Genomic DNA, 18867 nt, shown 5'->3' on the forward strand with positions numbered 1-18867 from the left:
AGATATACTTGCACTGGGGAGACTGTACAAAGACGGTACACTAGATTGGTTCCTGGGGTGAGAGAATTGTCCAATGATGAGAGGCTGAGTAAATTTGGTCCATATTTTCTGGAATTCAGAAGAATGAGATATGATTTCATTGAAACATAAAAGATTCTGAAGGGGCTTGATAGGGTAGACGCTGAAGTGTTGTTTCCCCTGGCTGGGGAATCTAGAACATTGGAGCACAATCTTAGGATAAAGGGGTCATTCGTCTAGGACTGAGATGAGGAGAAATTTCTTCACTCAGAGGGTTGTGAATCTCTGGAATTCTCCACCTCGATGGGCTGTTGATGCTCCATCATTAAATATATTCGATCATAAATACCTTTCTGGCTCACTAAGCTCCTCAATGGAAGGATATCTCCACCCTTACTCAATCTGGCCTACATGGGACTCCGGACCCACAGCAAAGTGGTTGACTCTTAACTGCCCTCTGAAATGGCCTAGCAAACCACTTAGTTCAAGGGAAATTAGGGATGGGCAACAAATGCTGGCCTTGCCAGTGATGGCCACATCGAATGAAAAGATAAAAAAAAGATTCACAGCTGAGATAGATACACTTTTGGTTTCTCAGGGAATTAAGGGATGTGGGGACTAGCAGGAAAGTATAGTTAAGGCTAAGGAGCAGCCATGATTGTTTTGAATGGTGGAGCAGGCTCGAAAGGTGGTATGATCTACTCTTGCTGCTATTTCTTTCTTATGTTCTTATGAACAGACCACAGGTTTTTATTCCAGGTGTTTTTGGCCTCTTCCCCACAGCTTCTCCAAGGAGTTACAGATCCCATTGCGTGGGGCAGAGTTTGAGGGAGCATCAGGCTGCATTTTACAGTTGACAGGGTCAACATGGATGGGCACTTAAATCACCCCCCTGCTTTCCATATAACATGAGAAAGAAACCCAGTCAGTTCCTGTTGGCGCTTTCCTATCCTTGATAATCTGACCATCTCCCCAAAGGGCAGGAAGCTGGGATTTACAAGCAGCTGCCAATCTACTGAATTTCCCCTCAATGGCTAATCTTAACTTAGTTTACAAAATTCCTATTTGAGCACAAAAATCAAATCTGACATTCCAGAGCAGTACTGAGGGAATGCTGCACTGTCGGAGGTGCCATTTTTAGACCAGTACTTCCCAAACGTCCCCACATGTGACCCCATTTAACATCTCTGACATTTTGTGACCCTGGGGTAAAAAATTGGGGGTATGAGTATCGTTGAGTTGGGGGGAAGGGGGGGTCTTCAGTTATTGAGCAGGGTGGGGGGAGTTTTAGTTCTTGACTGGGGTGGGGGGTGATGGGGAGGAGTTGAATGTTGGGGGCGGGGAGCAGTTGATGAAATGGCAGGGTTGCTAAAAAGAAACGAGCACCAGCTATTCACAGGTGTTTTTGTAGCACCAATCGGGTCTCAGGGAGCAGTCCATTAGGAAAAGCCCACCAAAAAAAAAGCATTTGAAGGGACCAAGCAGCTGTCAGAAATCAGTCCTAGCTCCAGGCTCATACGGACTCGATACATTAACTGTCTTCCTCTCTGCAGATGCTGTCAGACCTGCTGAGTTTTTCCAGCTATTTTTGTTTTTGTTCCAGGACAGCTAATGCTACCTCTGAGTTTGTGACCCCACTGGTGATCCCGACCTACAGTTTGGGAAGCCCTGCTTTAGACTGAGACCCCCATCTGTCTGTTTGGGTGGATGTAAATATTGATGCTGCTATTTCAAAGAAGAGCAGGCAAGTTCTCCCTCGTGTCCTGATCAATATTTATCGCTTAATCAACATTGCAAAAAAACAGTATCACACTGCTGTTTGTGGGAGCTTGCTGTGCACAAATTGGCTGCTTGATTTCCTGCATTACAACAGTGACCACTTCAAAAAGTACTTTATTGGCTGTAATGCGCTCTGAGACATCGAATGGTCGGGAAAGGTTCTATGTAAACGGAAGTCTTCCCCTTCTTGCAGACTGCGCTCAGAAATTTCTCCACCAGAGGGCGGGTACCAGGAATATCACAAACATAACTTCTCCAAAAAAAAACTTTCCTGTCGTCATGGGATGAAGTTGATTTGGGATTGAGGGTCCGCAGTGCTTTCTGTAAGAGAGAGAAAGAGAGAGAGCATTAGGACCAGAAGATTCGCCAACGGGAATTTGTGGCGTTGTTATGGCGCAGCTGCTGGCTTTTCTTACTGCGCTGTTTTTGCACCTTTGCAACGCTCTAGCTGGGATGGATTCTTGTTATGAGCAGGAGTCAAGAAGGGCACAGAGGTGTGTGCCTGAATTCTGCAATGCAGCTTTCGGTCGGACTTTGCTGGCCAGCCATGTGTGCGGCTCTCCCGTCCCCGAGGAGTTCTGCTTGCAAACCGGGGTGACTGGAGTCACTAAGTCCTGCCATGTGTGCGATGCCCGGGATCCTCAGAGGAGCCACAATGCCAGCTCCCTGAACGACTTCCACAGTGAGGAGGAGCCCAGCTGGTGGCAAAGCCCGTCCATGCTGCATGGGATCCAGTTCCCCAACTCTGTTAACCTGACCCTGCATCTCGGTAAGTGACAGGACCTGGACACGGCGCCAGTATCAATGAGCTCAGAGCTTGACCGCTGCTGTGATGGGTATTATAGAGTTGTTACAATCCTTGGGTGAATTGCAAACTTTAGAACCAGTGAGTAATTTGTTACAAACCTGGATCACTTGTTAAACTTGTTAATCATTGGGTAACTTGTTAAACTTATTACAATCCTTAGGTGAATTGTAAACTTTCGAACCAGTGGGTGATTTGTAACAATCCTGGGTCACCTGTTACAATCCATTGACACATTTGTTACAAATCGCTGAGTGACTTTGTCAAACGTAGAGCAGTGAGTGAGTGGGTTGCATTTTAAACCCGTTCGTGTACTATGTTAATGATCAAAAGCAGGAGGAAGAGATTCACCTGGTCTCGGTTCGGGGAGATCAGGTGCAATCTGGTGGACGTTTCACATGAAATGTCCTTTCACACGGTCTGAGCCGCCTCAAGTCCCAGACTTGAAGTTCAAACATGTGATAACTTTGAGAAGCAGTTTGTGGGTTGTTTGGTGTTAGACATGAAACAGGAGGTTTGTCAGCCGAAGACCCCGGACTGGGAGCTCAGATGTGATTTTCGTTTCTTAACTCTATTTTGCTTCTAAGTTTTCAACTAGATCCATTAACTTTTAAAGTTAACGTGAAACGGAATAAAGGGCAATAATAAAAAAATGAGCTTTGGGAATATTACTTGGTTGGATAAATTGTTATTTCTATTGCTCTTTAAAAATCCGATATCGAGAGTCCAATTTGTGAGTGCCCAAACTCAACTTCAAAAGTAAATCCATGTTAGAGTTGACAAAAACAGAAAAGGCTGGAAAAACTCTGCTGGTCTGGCAGCATCGGTGGGGGAGGGAAACAGGGTTAACGTTTGAGTGAATTTTTGATGATAGGCGCTAGGACACATGCGGAATACCCGGACTCTTCGCACCATGAGGGGGCGGGGTAGAAAGTAAAATCTGACCTATCAGGGTGGAGTATGTAAATTAAAACCTGGGGTTTGTTGTCCTGAACCAATTAGCTTTTGAGTATGTAGATTAAGGGGCAGGGTTTCCTGCAAGCACCTGTTTAAACCCTGGGCATTGGATCCAATAGGCACCAGGTCAATATGATATTGGCACATGAGGCACCAGTGGGTGGGCAGTCAGATCCTGGGTGGTAATTTCGAGTGCATTACTTCCCATCTGGATTATTTTTTTTAATGTGGGCGTTGCTGGCTTGGCCAGCATTTATTGCCTTTCACAAATTGCCCCTGAAAAGGTGGTGGTGAGCTGCCTTCTTGAACTGCTGCAGTCCATGTGGTATAGGTACATCCACAGTGCTGTTAGGGAGGGAGTTCCCGGATTTTGACTCAGTGACAGTGAAGGTACGGCGATATATTTCCAAGTCAAGATGGTGAATGACTTGGAGGGGAACTTGCAGGTGGTAGTGTTCCCATGTGGCTGCTGCACTTGTCCTTCTAGATGATAGTGGCCATGGGTTTGGAAGATGTTGCTGAAGGAGCCTTGTTCCTGCAGTGCATCTTGTAGATGGTACACATTGCTGCCACTGTGTGTTGGTGGTGAAGGGAGCTAATGTTTGTGGATGTGGTACCAGTCAAGTGGGCTGCTTTGTCCTGAATGGTGTCAAGCTTCTTGAATGTTGTTGGAGCTGCATTCATCCAAGCAAGTGGAAAATATTTCATCACACTCTTGACATGTGCCTTGTAGATGGTGGACAGGCTTTGGGGAGTCACGAGGTGAGATACCCGCCACAGAATTCCTAGCCTCTGACCTGTTCTTGTAGCCACAGTATTTATATGGCTAGTCCAGTTCAGTTTCTGCCCAATGGTAACCCCCAGGATGTTGATAGTGAGGGATTCAGTGATGGTAATGCCATTGAATGCCAATGGGCAATGGTTAGATTCTCTTGTTGGAGGTAGTCATTGCCTGGCACTTCTGTGGTGCAAATGATACTTGCCACTTATCAGCCTAAGCCTGGATATTGTCCATGTCTTGCTGCATTTGGACTTGGACTGCTTCAGTATCTGAAGAGTCATGATTGGTGCTGAACATTGTACAATAATCAGTGAACGTTCCATCCCCACTTCTGACTTATGATGGAAGGAAGGTTATTGATGAAGCAGCTGAAGATGGTTGGACCTAGGACACTACCCTGAGGAACTTCTGCAGTGATGTTCTGGAGCTGAGATGACTGACCTTGAACAACCACAACCATCTTCCTTTTGTGCTAGGTATGACTCCAACCAGTGGAGAGTTTCGCTCCTGATTCCCATTGACTTCAGGTTTGGTAGGGCTCCTTGATGCCACACTTGGTTATATGCTATTTCCTACGTTACAACAGTGACTACACTTCAAAAAGTATTTAATTGGCTATAAAACACTTTGGGATTCCTGGTGGTTGTGAACGGTTCTATTAAAATATTGAATTTTGTTCCTACTATTCTAACCTCCTGCTGGTTTTTTTAAAAAAAGGGGAGAGTTGTATTTTTGTAGCGCCTTTCACAACCTCAGGATGTTTCAAAGAATTTTGGGATCTTCATTGGATGTAAGGGCTTTGGGACATCCTGAGTTTGTGAAAGGTGCTATAGAAATGCAAGCATTTCTTCTTTCAATGAACCTTCTTCCCCAACCCCACCCTCCTCCCCAGTGCTGTGGACCCTTCATTTTGTGTTCTGCCCCTTGCTCAGTCATTGACCACTCATTGTCTGTCTTCCTCTCTCTCTTTCTCTCTCCCTGTACTTCACTTGCTCTATATGAATGTAATGTGTTTGATCAATCAGTGGTGAACATTCTGTGTGTTGGTGGTTGAGTTGATGCACTTCACAACTCCATGGCTCTGTTGGGAATGAAGATATCATCAGTGTCACAGATGAGGCTCCCGTACGAATCGGTCTTGGAATTTGTGTGCTCAGTCACGGAACTGAAAACTGACCGGCTTATAATTTATGGACGTGTCTGGTTCAGTCAAAGATGCTGCATTTTATTTGGCAATGATTTCTATCAGAAGTATAAACATGCACTTGGCGTGAAGCCCAGTCACAGCAACGCATAAAGGTTTGCTCCTCTGAGCTAATGTGTTGTTTGGACTTTTGATGCGGGACATCCTGAAATGTCTGGATATGATTTCTATCTGTGCATGATAATCACAGAATCAAATTAGTCTTGGAGCCTCTTCCTTGTCCCACCACGGTTTTTCTCAACAGAGTGGGCCAGTATTTTGTGATTTAAAGGGAAAGCATTCATAGCCCAGTGCCTCGCTGTCTTGTCTCTGGGTCAGAAAGTTGTGGGTTCAAATTCCATTCCAGAGATTTAACGCAATAGTTGAGTCACATGCTCCCAGTGCAATACTGAGGGTGTGCTGCACTGACAGAGGTGCTGTCTTATGGATGAGACCTCTGTGGCCTCAGGAAGTTGTAAAAGATCCACAGGACTAGTTCAAAACAGAACTGGATAATTCCTCCCTTCTGTGCCGGCCAATATTTATCCCTTGGCCAACACCTGACTAGATTATCTGGTAATATGGGTGTACCTTCATCTCACAGACTGCAGCAGTGGGAGCTTGCTGTGCGCAATATGGCTACGAAGGGTGGAATTTTACGCTGGTAGGACTTTATGGGCCCGCCGAAGTTGATGGGCTTTTGAATGGCTCGCTGCATTCTATGGCCCCACCCCTGCTGTGACAGGGCTGTATAATTCCGCCCCAAGTTTGCAAATTACAACTGTGACTACATTTCAAAAGTACTTCATTGACTGTAAAGTGCTTTGTGACATCATGAAAGGTGCCACATAAATGCAAGTCTTTCTTTAATTTCTGCAAGGACTAGAGAATGAGCATGAAGCAGTGGTTACTGGAAGGGCACATTTTGCTCTCTCCTGTCACCTTTGAGTGCCCTACCATCCATTCTTAATTAGCACATTCGTTTAGATAATATCACCAACTTTAACACCTATGTGTTCTTTTGTTCTATTGTTGGTGACATCTTTTGATGATCTGCTTCTATCACTGCTTGTTTGTCCCTACAACCACACCAACCCCCTCCACTTCTCTCTCTCTCTCTCTCTCTCTCCGCCCCCCCCCCCCCCACACACACACCTTAAACCAGCTTATATTTCAACTCTTTCTTGGACTCGAACTCAAGTTCTGTCGAAGGGTCATGAGGACTCGAAACGTCAACTCTTTTCTTCTCCGCCGATGCTGCCAGACCTGCTGAGTTTTTCCAGGTAATTCTGTTTTTGTTTTGGATTTTCAGCATCCGCAGTTTTTTTGTTTTTACCTTTTTAATGCTCTGCTTCTCATTGACCCTCCCTCCAACCTACAGCTTTGTTGAGTTTTGAACTCCTGGAAATGTGGGAAGGCAGTTTGTGCAGCTGGGGGTGGGTTGATGTCTCAGTATCCTGAGATCAAAACTAAACATAAATCTGAGATAACAAAGCAAAGCGTGCCTAGCACGTCACAGAAACTGTACTGCCACCCTTCACTTGTGGCTGGATTTTGGAAGGTCACTGGACCATTGATCTGATGATCATTGAGTGATACAGCAGTAGAAGAAGCCATTCAGCCCATCATGCTTGTTGAAGAGTCACAGGGGTGATTTTAACCTTACTCGCTTGGCAAAAACCTAGCTATTAAAGTCCTCCCACTGTGAACTTGCATTCATATAGTGCCTTTAACATGGTAAAATTTTCCAAGGAGCTTATCAAATAAAATTTGACATAAGGAGATGTTTGTGCAGCTGAGGCCAGTTTTTAGGAGCATCTTAGAGGAGGGGAGAGAGAGAGAGAAAGAGAGAGGTGGAAAGCCTTGAGAAGTGAATTCCAGAACCTGGGGCCCAGGTAGCTGAAGGCAGGACCACTATTGGTGGACCTAAGAAAAATTAGAATGTGCAAAAGGCCAAAATTGTAGGAATGGTGAGATCCGGGATGGTAGCAGGGCTGGAGGAGGATGCAGAGATAGGGAAGAGGTGAGGCCATGGAGAGATTTGAAGCCAGTGATGAAAATTTTACTTTTTGAGGTGTTGCCGGACAAGGATACAATGTAGGTCAGTGGGTGCACTGGGTGAACGGCACTTAGTGTGAGTTAGGATGCAGGCAGCAGAATTCTGAACGAGCTGAAGTTCACATGGAGCTTTGCACAGTTTTATCAAATCCCTGAGATGCCCTGAAGCACTCTGCATTCAGTGGTCCACCTGTGAAGTATATTGACTGTGGCTACGTTGAGATGTACTATCACTTTAAACTCCACTTGGCGTTGAGATTCCAGCTCTCACTTTGGAGCTGCCTCGGTGCACTCACACCACTCAAACGTCTAAATAAACATGGAAACTTGAATGTGTTCAAATCCCTCCCTGGATTCCATGAAGCTTGAAACTTGAGCCTCGTATAGCCAACAAATGGTCATTGTTTAAATCAACATTATTTTATGATGTCTGGTGAATAAGTTAGTGGCCCACGCCGGCCCAGATTTCTCTTTCCTTGAAAATAATGTAAATTACTGCAACAGATTGAGTTATAAACAGGAACTGCCGAAGTCGGTTAGCTTCCAGTACAACTACAGGAATGGAAGGGGTCTGACGGGTGGAGGGTTGGGGAAGTCTAAACGCTCCTTGGGAGACACATCTGCCTATCTGCTATAACTCACTAACTAGAGGAATCTGGAGCCAGTCTTTCCTTAACATAAGTTTATTCATAAAACCCAGAGATCACAGGCACAGAATCCCTTTCCCCCCACCTCCCCCACTCTAAACCCGGTGGAAACCGGTTCTTGTATATACTTAAGCATAATATCCTAACCTTTCCCCAGTTAGTAACAGCTGCTCTCACTTACAACTAGAGCATACACTTCATTGTGACGGAATTGCAATGTCAACACCCTCCACCTAGTCCCCTGAGGATGTCCTGTGCAGGCCACCTCACAATCTTCACCCAATGTTACAGCACAGAAGGAGGCCATTCAGCCCGTCATGTCTGTGTCAGCTCTATGCAAGAGGAACTTTGCTAGTCCCACTTTCCTGCCCTTTCCCCATAGCCCAGGAGTAATACTCCAGCACTTTCGCCCCACTCCGTCCTGAATTAAAATACTACTTGGGTTCGGAGTGACACCAGCAGAACCCCATTAGCACATTCAAAGAAGGACCATGCCAGTTATAGGTGCCCCCCTGTCACCTGCTCAGGTTAAAATTGGTGAGGTGAGTAAGTAACCTATCCAATTTCCATTGCTGAAATTATATTTCATAACATCCCCATGAAGCACTTTGAGATTTTTTAAAGGTGCTTTTTAAATGCAGGTTGCTGTTATGTGCATGTGTTTTGGTCTTTACCACTGTTTCTCTGACTGGGAGACTTTTCCAATACAATTACATAAAGAATACAGCACAGAAAAAGGTCATTGGCCCAACCAGTCTATGCTGGTGTTTATACTCAGCAAGCTTCCTCCAATTCACTCTAACTCATCACAGCCTTTCAACATATCTTTCTATTCCCTTTTCTCTCATGTACTCATCTAATTTCCATTTGGAAGCATTTATTTAGTAATTATTATTATGATATGGCTGGGCTGACAAAATCCCAATGGAAGAATTGGCCAAGCTATCACAACGATTTTGCAATTTGAATTTTTATTATGAGAAGGTATATGTACTGAAGTCAGAAGTAAAGATTCCACTACCACTTTTGGAGATATTAAACTAAAACATTTATTAACAAAAGAAAACTTAATCATCGAGATTACAGTTACATAGTTAAATTTAGTCTTATAACATTTGCCAAACGATTTCTATTTAGCTAGACTCACAAATAAACATCTTTTTCTAGGCAACAGTCCCTATAGATTCTTAATCTATAAAACATGCAGTAATATTAACACAAGGAACCCACTGCTGTAATAAGGGAGATATTTCACAAGTTTCTCTCTCCCTCTCATTCAACAATGGAAATCCAAGGCTTGTAACAAAACTTTGCTTTCTGGACCAACTAGACACATCTCTGGGGTGGCTAGAAGTGGCTTCCTTCACAAGACTGTGCTCACACCGTACTCTCTTCAAGATCACATGGCCACACCCCTCATACAGTTTTCAATCATTCCTTAAATATATTTTTTTCTCCTTTCATCTTTAAACCCATTGTTTTTAGCTGTCTTTTGAAAGTTAACCTTTCCCAGAATCTAAAAATCTTTCATGTTGTCTTTTTGGCCACCACTTTCAGGAAAAATAAATGTAATAATTTTGCTCTATTTATTTATGATATTTGCCCGTTGTAAAACTTCCTTTGATTTCTCTTTAAAATTCAACAGCTAAAAATTCAACTCCTCACTCAACTCCTAACGCAAATTCCTGTTCACATTGTATTTACTTGTAGCCCATCTTAGCTTTCCCATTTCCAATTCAAAATGGCTGATTCTACACCTAACGCCCTCGATGATTTAAATCTTGCAGCCTGACTACCTTCTGTCTAATTAAATTAGTCACACACACACACACATAGCCCACACAAGCCTGCTTCACAGTAGCCCACAGTAATATTGGAAAAAATGATATTTTCTTCACACTATCATAAGAACATAAGAACTAGGAGCAGGAGTAGGCAATTCAGCCCCTTAAGCCTACCCCACCATTCATTACGATCATGGCTGATCTCATTTTGGCCTCAATGCCAATTTCCTGCCCTCTCCCCATAACCTCCCAACCCGTTACTAATTAAAAATCTGTCTATTTCCTCCTTAAATTTATTCAGCATCCCAGCATCCACTGCACTCTGAGGTAGTGAATTCCATAGATTCACGACCCTTTGAGAAAAGTAATTCCTCCTCATCTCTGATTTAAATCTACCATCCCTTAGCCTAAAACTATGGCCTCTCGTTCTAGAATGCCCCAGAAGGGGAAACATCCGCTCCATGTCTACTTTGTCTATCCTCTTTAGCATCTTATAAAACTCAATTAGATCTCCTCTCATCCTTCTAAACTCTAGCGAGTATAGGCCTAAACTGTTCAATCTCTCCTCATAAGACAAGCCCCGCATCTCTGGAATCAATCTAGTGAACCTTCTCTGAACTGCCTCCAGTGCAACTACATCCTTCCTCAAGTAAAAGGGACCAAAACTGTGCACAGTACTCCAGGTGTGGTCCCACCAATGCCTTGTACAGTTGCAACAACTCTTCCCTATTTTTATACTCTATTCCTTTAGCAATAAATGCCAAAATTCCATTTGCCTTCCATATTACCTGCTGTACCTGCATACTAGCTTTCGGTGATTCATGCACGAGGACACCCAGATCCCTCTGCACTGAAGCATTCTGAAGTTTCTCTCCATTTAAATAATAAGTTGCCTTTTTATTCTTCTGACCAAAATGGATAACCTCACATTTATCCTTGTTAAACTCTGTCTGCCAAATTTTGGCCCATTCACCTAACCTGTTCATATCCATTTGTAAATTTCTTATTTCTTCATTGCAACCTACTTTCCCACCTATTTTGGTGTCATCTGCAAATTTAGCTATCATACCTTCTATCCCTGAATCCAAGTCATTAATATAGATTGTAAATAGTTGGGGCCCAAGGAATGAACCCTGTGGCATCCTACTAGTTACAGCTTGCCATCCAGGAAAAGACCCATTTATCCTGACTCTCTGCTTTCTTGTATTTATGGTCCCTAGTTTTGGATTCCCCACAAGAGGAAACATCTTCTCCACATCTACTTTGTCAAACCCATTTATATTAAAGACCTCTATCAGGTCACCTCCAAGACTTTTCTGAAGAATGAAAAACATCAATTTCAATCTTTTCCAGAGAGACTCCTGATTCTCTCTGGTACTGCAGTCTTTCAGATGAGACATTAAACCGAGGCTCCGTCTGTCATCTCAGGTGGATATAAAAGATCCCAGGGCACTATTTTGAAGAAGAACAGGGTAGTTCTCAGTGTCCTGGTCAATATTTATCCTGCAATCAACGTCACAAAACCAGATGAACTATTTGTTTATCTATTCCTGTTTGTGGGAGCTTGCTGGTCATAAATTGGCAGTCACATTTCCCACATTACAACTGTGACTACGCTTCCAAAGTATTTCATTGGCTGTGAAGTGCTTTGGGATGTTCTGAGATTGTAAAAATAACTAAATAATACTGGGCTTTTTTGTAAAGTTTTACTGAGAGAGAAGAATTTTATCAACATTTAGAACGGGAGCCTGAGTACAGTGTCTTTCGAAGAGAGCTGATTTCTCCTTTACAAAATCAGCCATTCCTGAGCTGTGGTGGAATCTACCGTTCTGGGGGGTAGGAACTAACAGGATAAACACTCTTGTCTTTCTATCTCTCCATCTCTGTGTGTCTCTCCCACTATTTGGCCGTGATTTTCTGGCTCTGTCCTAGGTGGCACCTGCCACGGTTGAGGGGGCACCCCAGCCAGAAGTCTGTTGACTTGAGGCGGGACCAGAAGATCCCAGCGGTGGGTGGGTGCAGACAATCCCGCTGTTTCTGTCTGCCTCTTTGTCTCTCTTTCTGTCTGCCTGAATCTCTCTCTGTTTCCCTTTCTGTCTGTCTTTCTCTGACTCTCCTCTCTCTGTCTTTGTCTGTGTCTCTTTCTCTTTGTCTGTCTGTTTGTCTCTCTCTCTTTGTCTGTCTGTCTGTCTGTCTCTCTCTCTCTCTCGCTTTGTCTTTCTGTCTCTCTCTCCGATTCTTTCTCTCTCTCTTTGTCTCTCTGTCTGTCTGTATGTCTCTCTCTCTCTTTGTCTTTCTCTCTCTCTCTTTCCGTCTCTCTCTCTCGCTCTCTCTCTCACTGTCTTTCTCTCTCTTTGTCTATCTGCCTGTCTTTCTTTCTGGACTGGGAGATTTAGGTAGGTTGTTCCCATACCAGACATAGTCCATGTCCACAGATGTTCCCAATCCAGAGGAAGTTTAGATTGGACTTCCTGCTGGGGGAGATGAAAGACAAAACACTTTGCAACTCCCCAGACCTGGGATGTTCCGCATGCATTAACAACCATGTGGGCTTTTTAATCAGGCTTAATTTGAATGAGAGCATAACTAGGCCCCAAGCATTCCACCTCTCCTTGGCCCATCGCTGTCACGACAATTTACATTTGCAATTAGAACATTCCAATCACGTAACATTCAGCAGATTACCCAAGCGGCTGTTACTAATTATTGGTTTAGTTAAAACCAGCCATGGTCTAACAATTGTCTCATTTTCTTTTTTTGACGTATCTAATTATGCCATAAAGATACTGGAAGCTTGAATGTTTGTCTCCGGTGTGTTTAACTGAATGAGTTTGAGTTTAACACTATGTCTGTGAATTCCTCCAGCCTGACAACTCTCTGAGATCTCTGCACTCTTCCAATTCCGGCATCTGGAGCATCCCTGATTTTAATCACTTCGCCATTGGCGGCTGTGCCATAAGCTGCCTGGGCCTTAGCTCTGGAATTCCCTCCCTAAACCTCTCCAAACCTGAGTTTTGCCAGGGGTGTGAGTGCATTTTGGAAGGGCTGGAGGGGCAGTTTTGGGGCAGGGATAAGTTTCGGGGGCAGGTTTAGTAGGATGGAATTTTCATCAGAAGAGGGTTTCCCGGGGCCGGGGCGGGGTGAGTTTCAGTTGCGGGGGGGGAGGTGAATTATTGGAGGGGGTGTGAATTTTGGAGCGAGGATAGGTTTTGGAGGTGGTGTGCTTCTGCCTCTAGTCCCCTGTTTATCATTCAAAGTTGATGCTTGTGTCACATGATGAGTCAGTTTGTCTTGTTCACCTTCTGCCAAAAGAACACAAACTGAACCTCGGGGGGAGGAGGATGAGGTGGGTGTGGAGGGTACAGGACATTCTGTAACTCTGATTTCAGTCGACGCTGTCTCCCACAGCTGAGGCCAGAGCAGATTGAAAAAATACAGACAATCTTCAAAAATATGGAAAAGAACCGCAAGAATTCCTGAGGTTCTGCAATGTCCAACGCAAGAATCATTCCAGAATATCGAACTACCATAGGGGAGTGGGTGTTAGGAAGGGGCTGGTGTCGGGGGGAAGGATGAGGGAGTGAGATTGGTGCTGGGGGAGAGGTGCCAACACAGTTTGGGTGTTGGGAGACAGGGAATGTTAGTGGGATATTCAGCAGTGAGTGTATAAGTAATTTAGCCTTATAAATTAAACAGGAGCATTATTAAAATCACTGGGTTGTGTAAAGCAGGACGAGTTGAATTTAACTAGGTGAAACCTAAATTTAAATTGGCGTAGGTGAAACATTTCCTTTAGTGGAAAGGTGCTGAATATTTTGAAATAAATTTCCCAACTAAAACTTAAGATGCGAATCCTCTTCAGGTTCAGGTGTTAGTCTGCATGAGCTAGAATACTAGAGGGATAATCTAGATGGGCTGAATGGCCAATTCTTTTTATGGCCTGCTTTATGGGAGTTTGTTTTTCTTGCTGTTTCTTGGGACCCCACACAGTTTTATATGGGGGTGGGGTGGAACAGTAAAGGCTGGATGTTGGGGTGCCAGAGAGCACAATGTAGGAGGTTGGTAAGGAGCCCCAGACAGGTGTGGTTTGGAGTGGAATGGGCGCAGTGCAGATTGAGCAGAACAGCACCGGGGCAAAAGGGTTAAAATATAAAAACGGTTTTCAAAAGCAGGACTTCAGCACAGAAAATTAAAGGGTGATGTAATTGCGGTGTTTAAAATGATTATGAAGGGAGTTGATGGGGCAGATAGAGAGAAACTATTTCCTCTTGTGAGGGAGCCTAGAACAAGTGGGCATAACCTTAAAATTAGAGCCAGGCCGTTCGGGGGTGATGTCGGGAAGCACTTCTTCACACAGAGGGGAGAGGAACTCTGGAACTCTTTACCCCCTGCCACCACCCTGTGCACACCCCCGCCCTCCCCAATCACCATAAAGCAGACGAGGCTGGGGGGGGGGGGGCGTCAACTGATAATCTCAAAACAGATTTATAAATTCTGATGAAAGATCGTCGAGCTGAAGCTTTGGGTAGGATTCTCTGGCCCTGTCCTGCTGCTGGGATCGTCCGGTACCGCTGAAAGTCAATCGGCTTTTGGCTGAGCCGCCGAATCCCACCGAAAACGGGGCCGGAAAATCCCGGCCATTAACTCTGTTTCCCTCCACACAGATGCTGTCAGGCCTGCTGAGTGTTCCCAGCGCTTTCTGTTTCTATTTCAGAGTTCCAGCATCTGCGGTATTCTGCTTCAGTGTTGATAGTTATTTTTTGTTGAGGTGGGTATTCACAGAAATGGAACCAAGGGGGGCGGTTAGAGTTAAGGGACAGATCAGTCATAATCTTAATCTAGCTGTGGAACAGGCTCAATGTGCTGAATGGCCTCCTCTAGTTCTGATCTTCCTTCCTAATGACTCTTTACAGAATTTTTAGAGTGTGCCTCAGGGTGGGGATTTGATTATTGCTCCCCACTTCCCTCCCCCCTGCCCCCCACCTTACGGAAAAGTGAGTTGAACACCTATCGAGTTTACCTGCTGACAGTGGCCGACACTTCTAACTCTGAGTGCGAAAGATTTGGGTTCAGGCCCTACGTCAGGGGTTAAGTACATGAGAAATAAGGTTTAACACTCCCGGTGCAGCACTGAGGGATTGCTCCATTACCACAGGTGCTACCTTCCAGAAGAAACATCAAATTTATCCCAATGTTTTTTTTTATTTTCATTCCTGGGATGTGAGAATGGCTGGCTAGGCCAGCATTTATTACCCATCCCTAATTGCCCTTGAGAAGGTGGTGGTGAGCTGCCTTCTTGCACTGCTACAGTCCATGTGGTGTAGGTGCATCTGCAATGCTGTTAGGGAGGGAGTTCCAGGATTTTGACCCAGCCACAGTGAAGGATGACAAGATATTTCCAAGTCAGGATGGTGAGTGGCTTGGAGGAAAACCGCCGGGTGGTGGTCTTCCCATGCATCTGCTGGCCTTGTTCTTCTAGATGGTAGCAGCTGTGGGATTGGAAGGTGCTGTCTAAGGAGCCTTGGTAAGTTCCTGCAGTGCATCTTGGAGATGGTACACACAGCTGTCACTGTGCGTCGGTGGTGGAGGGAGTGAATGTTTGTGGATAGGGTGCCAATCAAGCGGGCTGCTTTGTCGATGATGTCGAGCTGCACTCATCCAGGCAAGTGGGGGTTTTCCATCACACTCCTGACTTGTGCATTGTAGATGGTGGACAGGCTTTGGGGAGTCAGGATGTGAGTTACTCACTGTAGGATTCCCAGCCTCTGATCTGCTCTTGTAGCCACATTATTTACATGGCTAGTCTGGTTCAGCTTCTGGGCAATGGTAACTCCCAGGATGTTGATTGTGGGGGATTCAGCGTTGGTAATGCCATTGAATATCAAAGGGCGATGGTTAGATTCTCTCTTGTTTGTCATTGCCTGGCACTTGTGTGGTACGAATGTTATTTGCCATTTGTCAGCCCACGCTTGGATATTGTCCAGGCCTTGCTGCATTTGGACATGGACTGCTTCATTATCTGAGGAGTCGCGAATGGTGCTGAACATTTGCAATCATCAGCGAACATCCCCACATCTGACCTTACGATGGAAGGAAGGTCATTGATGAAGAAGCTGAAGATGGTTGGGTCTGGGATACGTTTTTAATTCGTTCAAAGGATGAGAGCGTCACTGGCCATGCCAGCATTTTTTGCCCCATCCCTAATTGCCCTTGTTCAGAGGGCATTTAAGACCCATTGCTGTGGGTCTTGAGTCACATGTAGGCCAGTCGGCAGATTTCCTTCCATAAAGGTCATTAATGTATCAGGTAGGTTTTTACAACAATCGACAATGATTTCATGGTCATCATCAGACTTTTAATTCCAGATTTTTATTGGATTCAAATTTCACCATCTGCCATGGTAGCATTCGACCCTGGGAGTCTGGACTACAAGTACAGTGACAATACCACTACACTACTGCCTCCCAGAGGAACTCCTGTAGTGATGTCCTGGAGCTGACATGACTGACCTCCAACAGCCACAACCATTTTCCTTTGTGCTAGGTATGACTCCAACCAGCCGAGAGTTTTCCCCCGATTCCCATTGACTCCAGTTTTGCTAGGGCTCCTTGATGCCACACTCAGTCAAATACAGCCTTGATATCAAGGGCAGTCACTTTCACCTCACCTCAGGAGTTCAGCTGTTTTGTCCATGTGTGAACCAAGGCTGTAGTGAGGTCAAGAGCTCAGTGATCCTAGCGGAACCCAAACTGTGCATCAGTGAGCAGGTTATTGCTAAGCAAGTGCCACTTGATAGCACTGGTTATGACCTCTCCTATCACTGTATTGATGATGGAGAGTAGTCTGATGGGACGGTAATTGGCTGGGTTGGATTTGTCCTGCTTTTTGTGTACAGGACATACCTGGGCAATTTTCCACATTGCCAGGAAGATACTAGTGTTGTAGCTGTACCAGAACAGTTTGGCTAGGGGCGCGGCAAGTTCTGGGGCACAAGTCTTCAATACTATTGCCGGAATATTGTCAGGACCCTATTGTCAGAGCCTTTGCAGTATCCAGTGCCTTTAGCCATTTCTTGATATTCATATGGAGTGAATTGAATTGGCTGAAGACTGGCATCTGTGATGCTGGGGACCTCCGGAGGAGGTGGACATGGATCATCCACTCGGCACTTCTGGCTGAAGATTTTTGCAAATGCTTCAGCCTTATTTTTTGCACTGATATGCTGGGCTTCTCCATCATTGAGGATGGGGCTATATGTGAAATCTCCTCCTCCAGTGAGTTGTTTAATTGTTCACCACCATTCACGACTGGATGTGGCAGGACTGCAGAGCTTAGATCTGATCCATTGGTTGTGGAATTGCTTAGCTTTTGCTGTTTGGCACACAAGTAGTCCTATGTTGTAGCTTCATCAGGTTGATACCTTATTTTTAGGTATGCCTGGTGCTGCTCCTGGAATGCCCTCCTGCACTCTTCATTGAACCAGAGTTGATCCCCTAGCTTAATGGTAATGGTAGAGTTGAGTGATATGCTAGGCCATGAGGTATACAGATTGTGGTTGAGTACAATTCTGCTGCTGCCAATGGCCCACAGCGCCTCATGGATGCCCAGTCTTGAGTTGCTAGATCTGTTCAAAATTTATCCCATTTAGCATGGTGATAGTGCCACACAACATGATGGAGGGCATCCTCAATGTGAAGACAGGACTTTGTCTCCAGAAGGACTCTGTGTTGGTTACTCCTAGTGATACTGTCATGGACAGATGCACCTGCGACAGGCAGGTTGGTGAGGATGAGGTCAAATATGTTTTTCCCTCACTACCTACAACAGACCTAGTCTAGCAGCTGGACTCAGCCAGTACTGGTGCTATTGAGCCACTCTTGGCGATGGACATTAAAGTCCCCAGCCAGTGTACATTCTCTGCCCTTGCCACCCTGAGTGCATCATGGAGGAGTGCTGATTCATCAGCTGAGGGGGTCAGTACATGGTAATCAAGATTGAGTTTCCTTGCCCATATTGAGGACTCTCAGGGCAATTCCATCTTGGCTGTATACCACCTCTGTCCTGTTCCATCAACAGGGCTGGTGGTGTCTGGGACATTATCTGTAAGATTATGATTCCGTGGGTATAACTACATCAGGCTGTTGCTTGACTGGCCCATCCAGTTTCATTCCTTATGGGCATTCTAGTTTTGATACAACTGAGTAGCTTGCTAGGCAATTTCAGAGTCAACCACATGGCTGTGTGGCCAGGAGTCACATGTAGGCCAAACTGTCTATCAGACTTAGTTCCAGATTTTTATTGAGTGAATTCACATTCCACAAGATGGGATTTGAACCTGGGTCCCCAGACCATTACTCTGTGTTTCTGGATTATTATCTGGTAGCAATACCACAAGACTACTGCCTCCCTTTGGAGTAACCTGCTTTATCTAACAGTTTTAATATAATAAAACATCCCAATGTACTTCACAAGAACAATTATCAAACAAAATTTGACATTGAGCAGCATAAAGAGATATGGTTACCAAAAAGCTTGGTCAAAGAGGTAGGTTCTAAGGAATGTTTTACAGGAGTAGAGAGAGCAATAGAGAGGTTTAGGGAGGGAATTCCAGAGATTATGGTCTAGGCTACTGAAAGCATGGCCAATGGTGGAATGATAGAAATCAGGGATGTTCAAGAGGCTGGAAATGAAGTAGCACAGCGATCTCGAGGGTCAGAGACCTGGAGGAGGTTACAGTGATGGGGATGTATATTTGCCTGGTCTGGTCACTCCCATGCTACACTGTGAAGGAGAACAGGGAAATCTCCCAGGGTTCCTGACCAACATTTCTTCCTCAAACAACCACAGCAACAACA

The 18867-nt window shown here is 44.9% G+C and overlaps 1 protein-coding gene across 1 annotated transcript in view; it reads left to right on the top strand.

The window, feature by feature from the left end:
- Nucleotides 1–2250: 2250 nt before the first annotated feature.
- Nucleotides 2251–18867, top strand: part of lamc3 (laminin, gamma 3) — a 94933-nt gene continuing 78316 nt past the window's right edge. The window contains exon 1 of the mRNA XM_041192793.1: nt 2251–2566. Coding sequence (XP_041048727.1) covers nt 2251–2566 — 316 coding nt within the window. The remainder of the gene's footprint in view (nt 2567–18867) is intronic.

Source organism: Carcharodon carcharias, chromosome 8 (genome assembly GCF_017639515.1).
Source record: "Carcharodon carcharias isolate sCarCar2 chromosome 8, sCarCar2.pri, whole genome shotgun sequence".
Lineage (NCBI taxonomy): Eukaryota > Metazoa > Chordata > Chondrichthyes > Lamniformes > Lamnidae > Carcharodon > Carcharodon carcharias.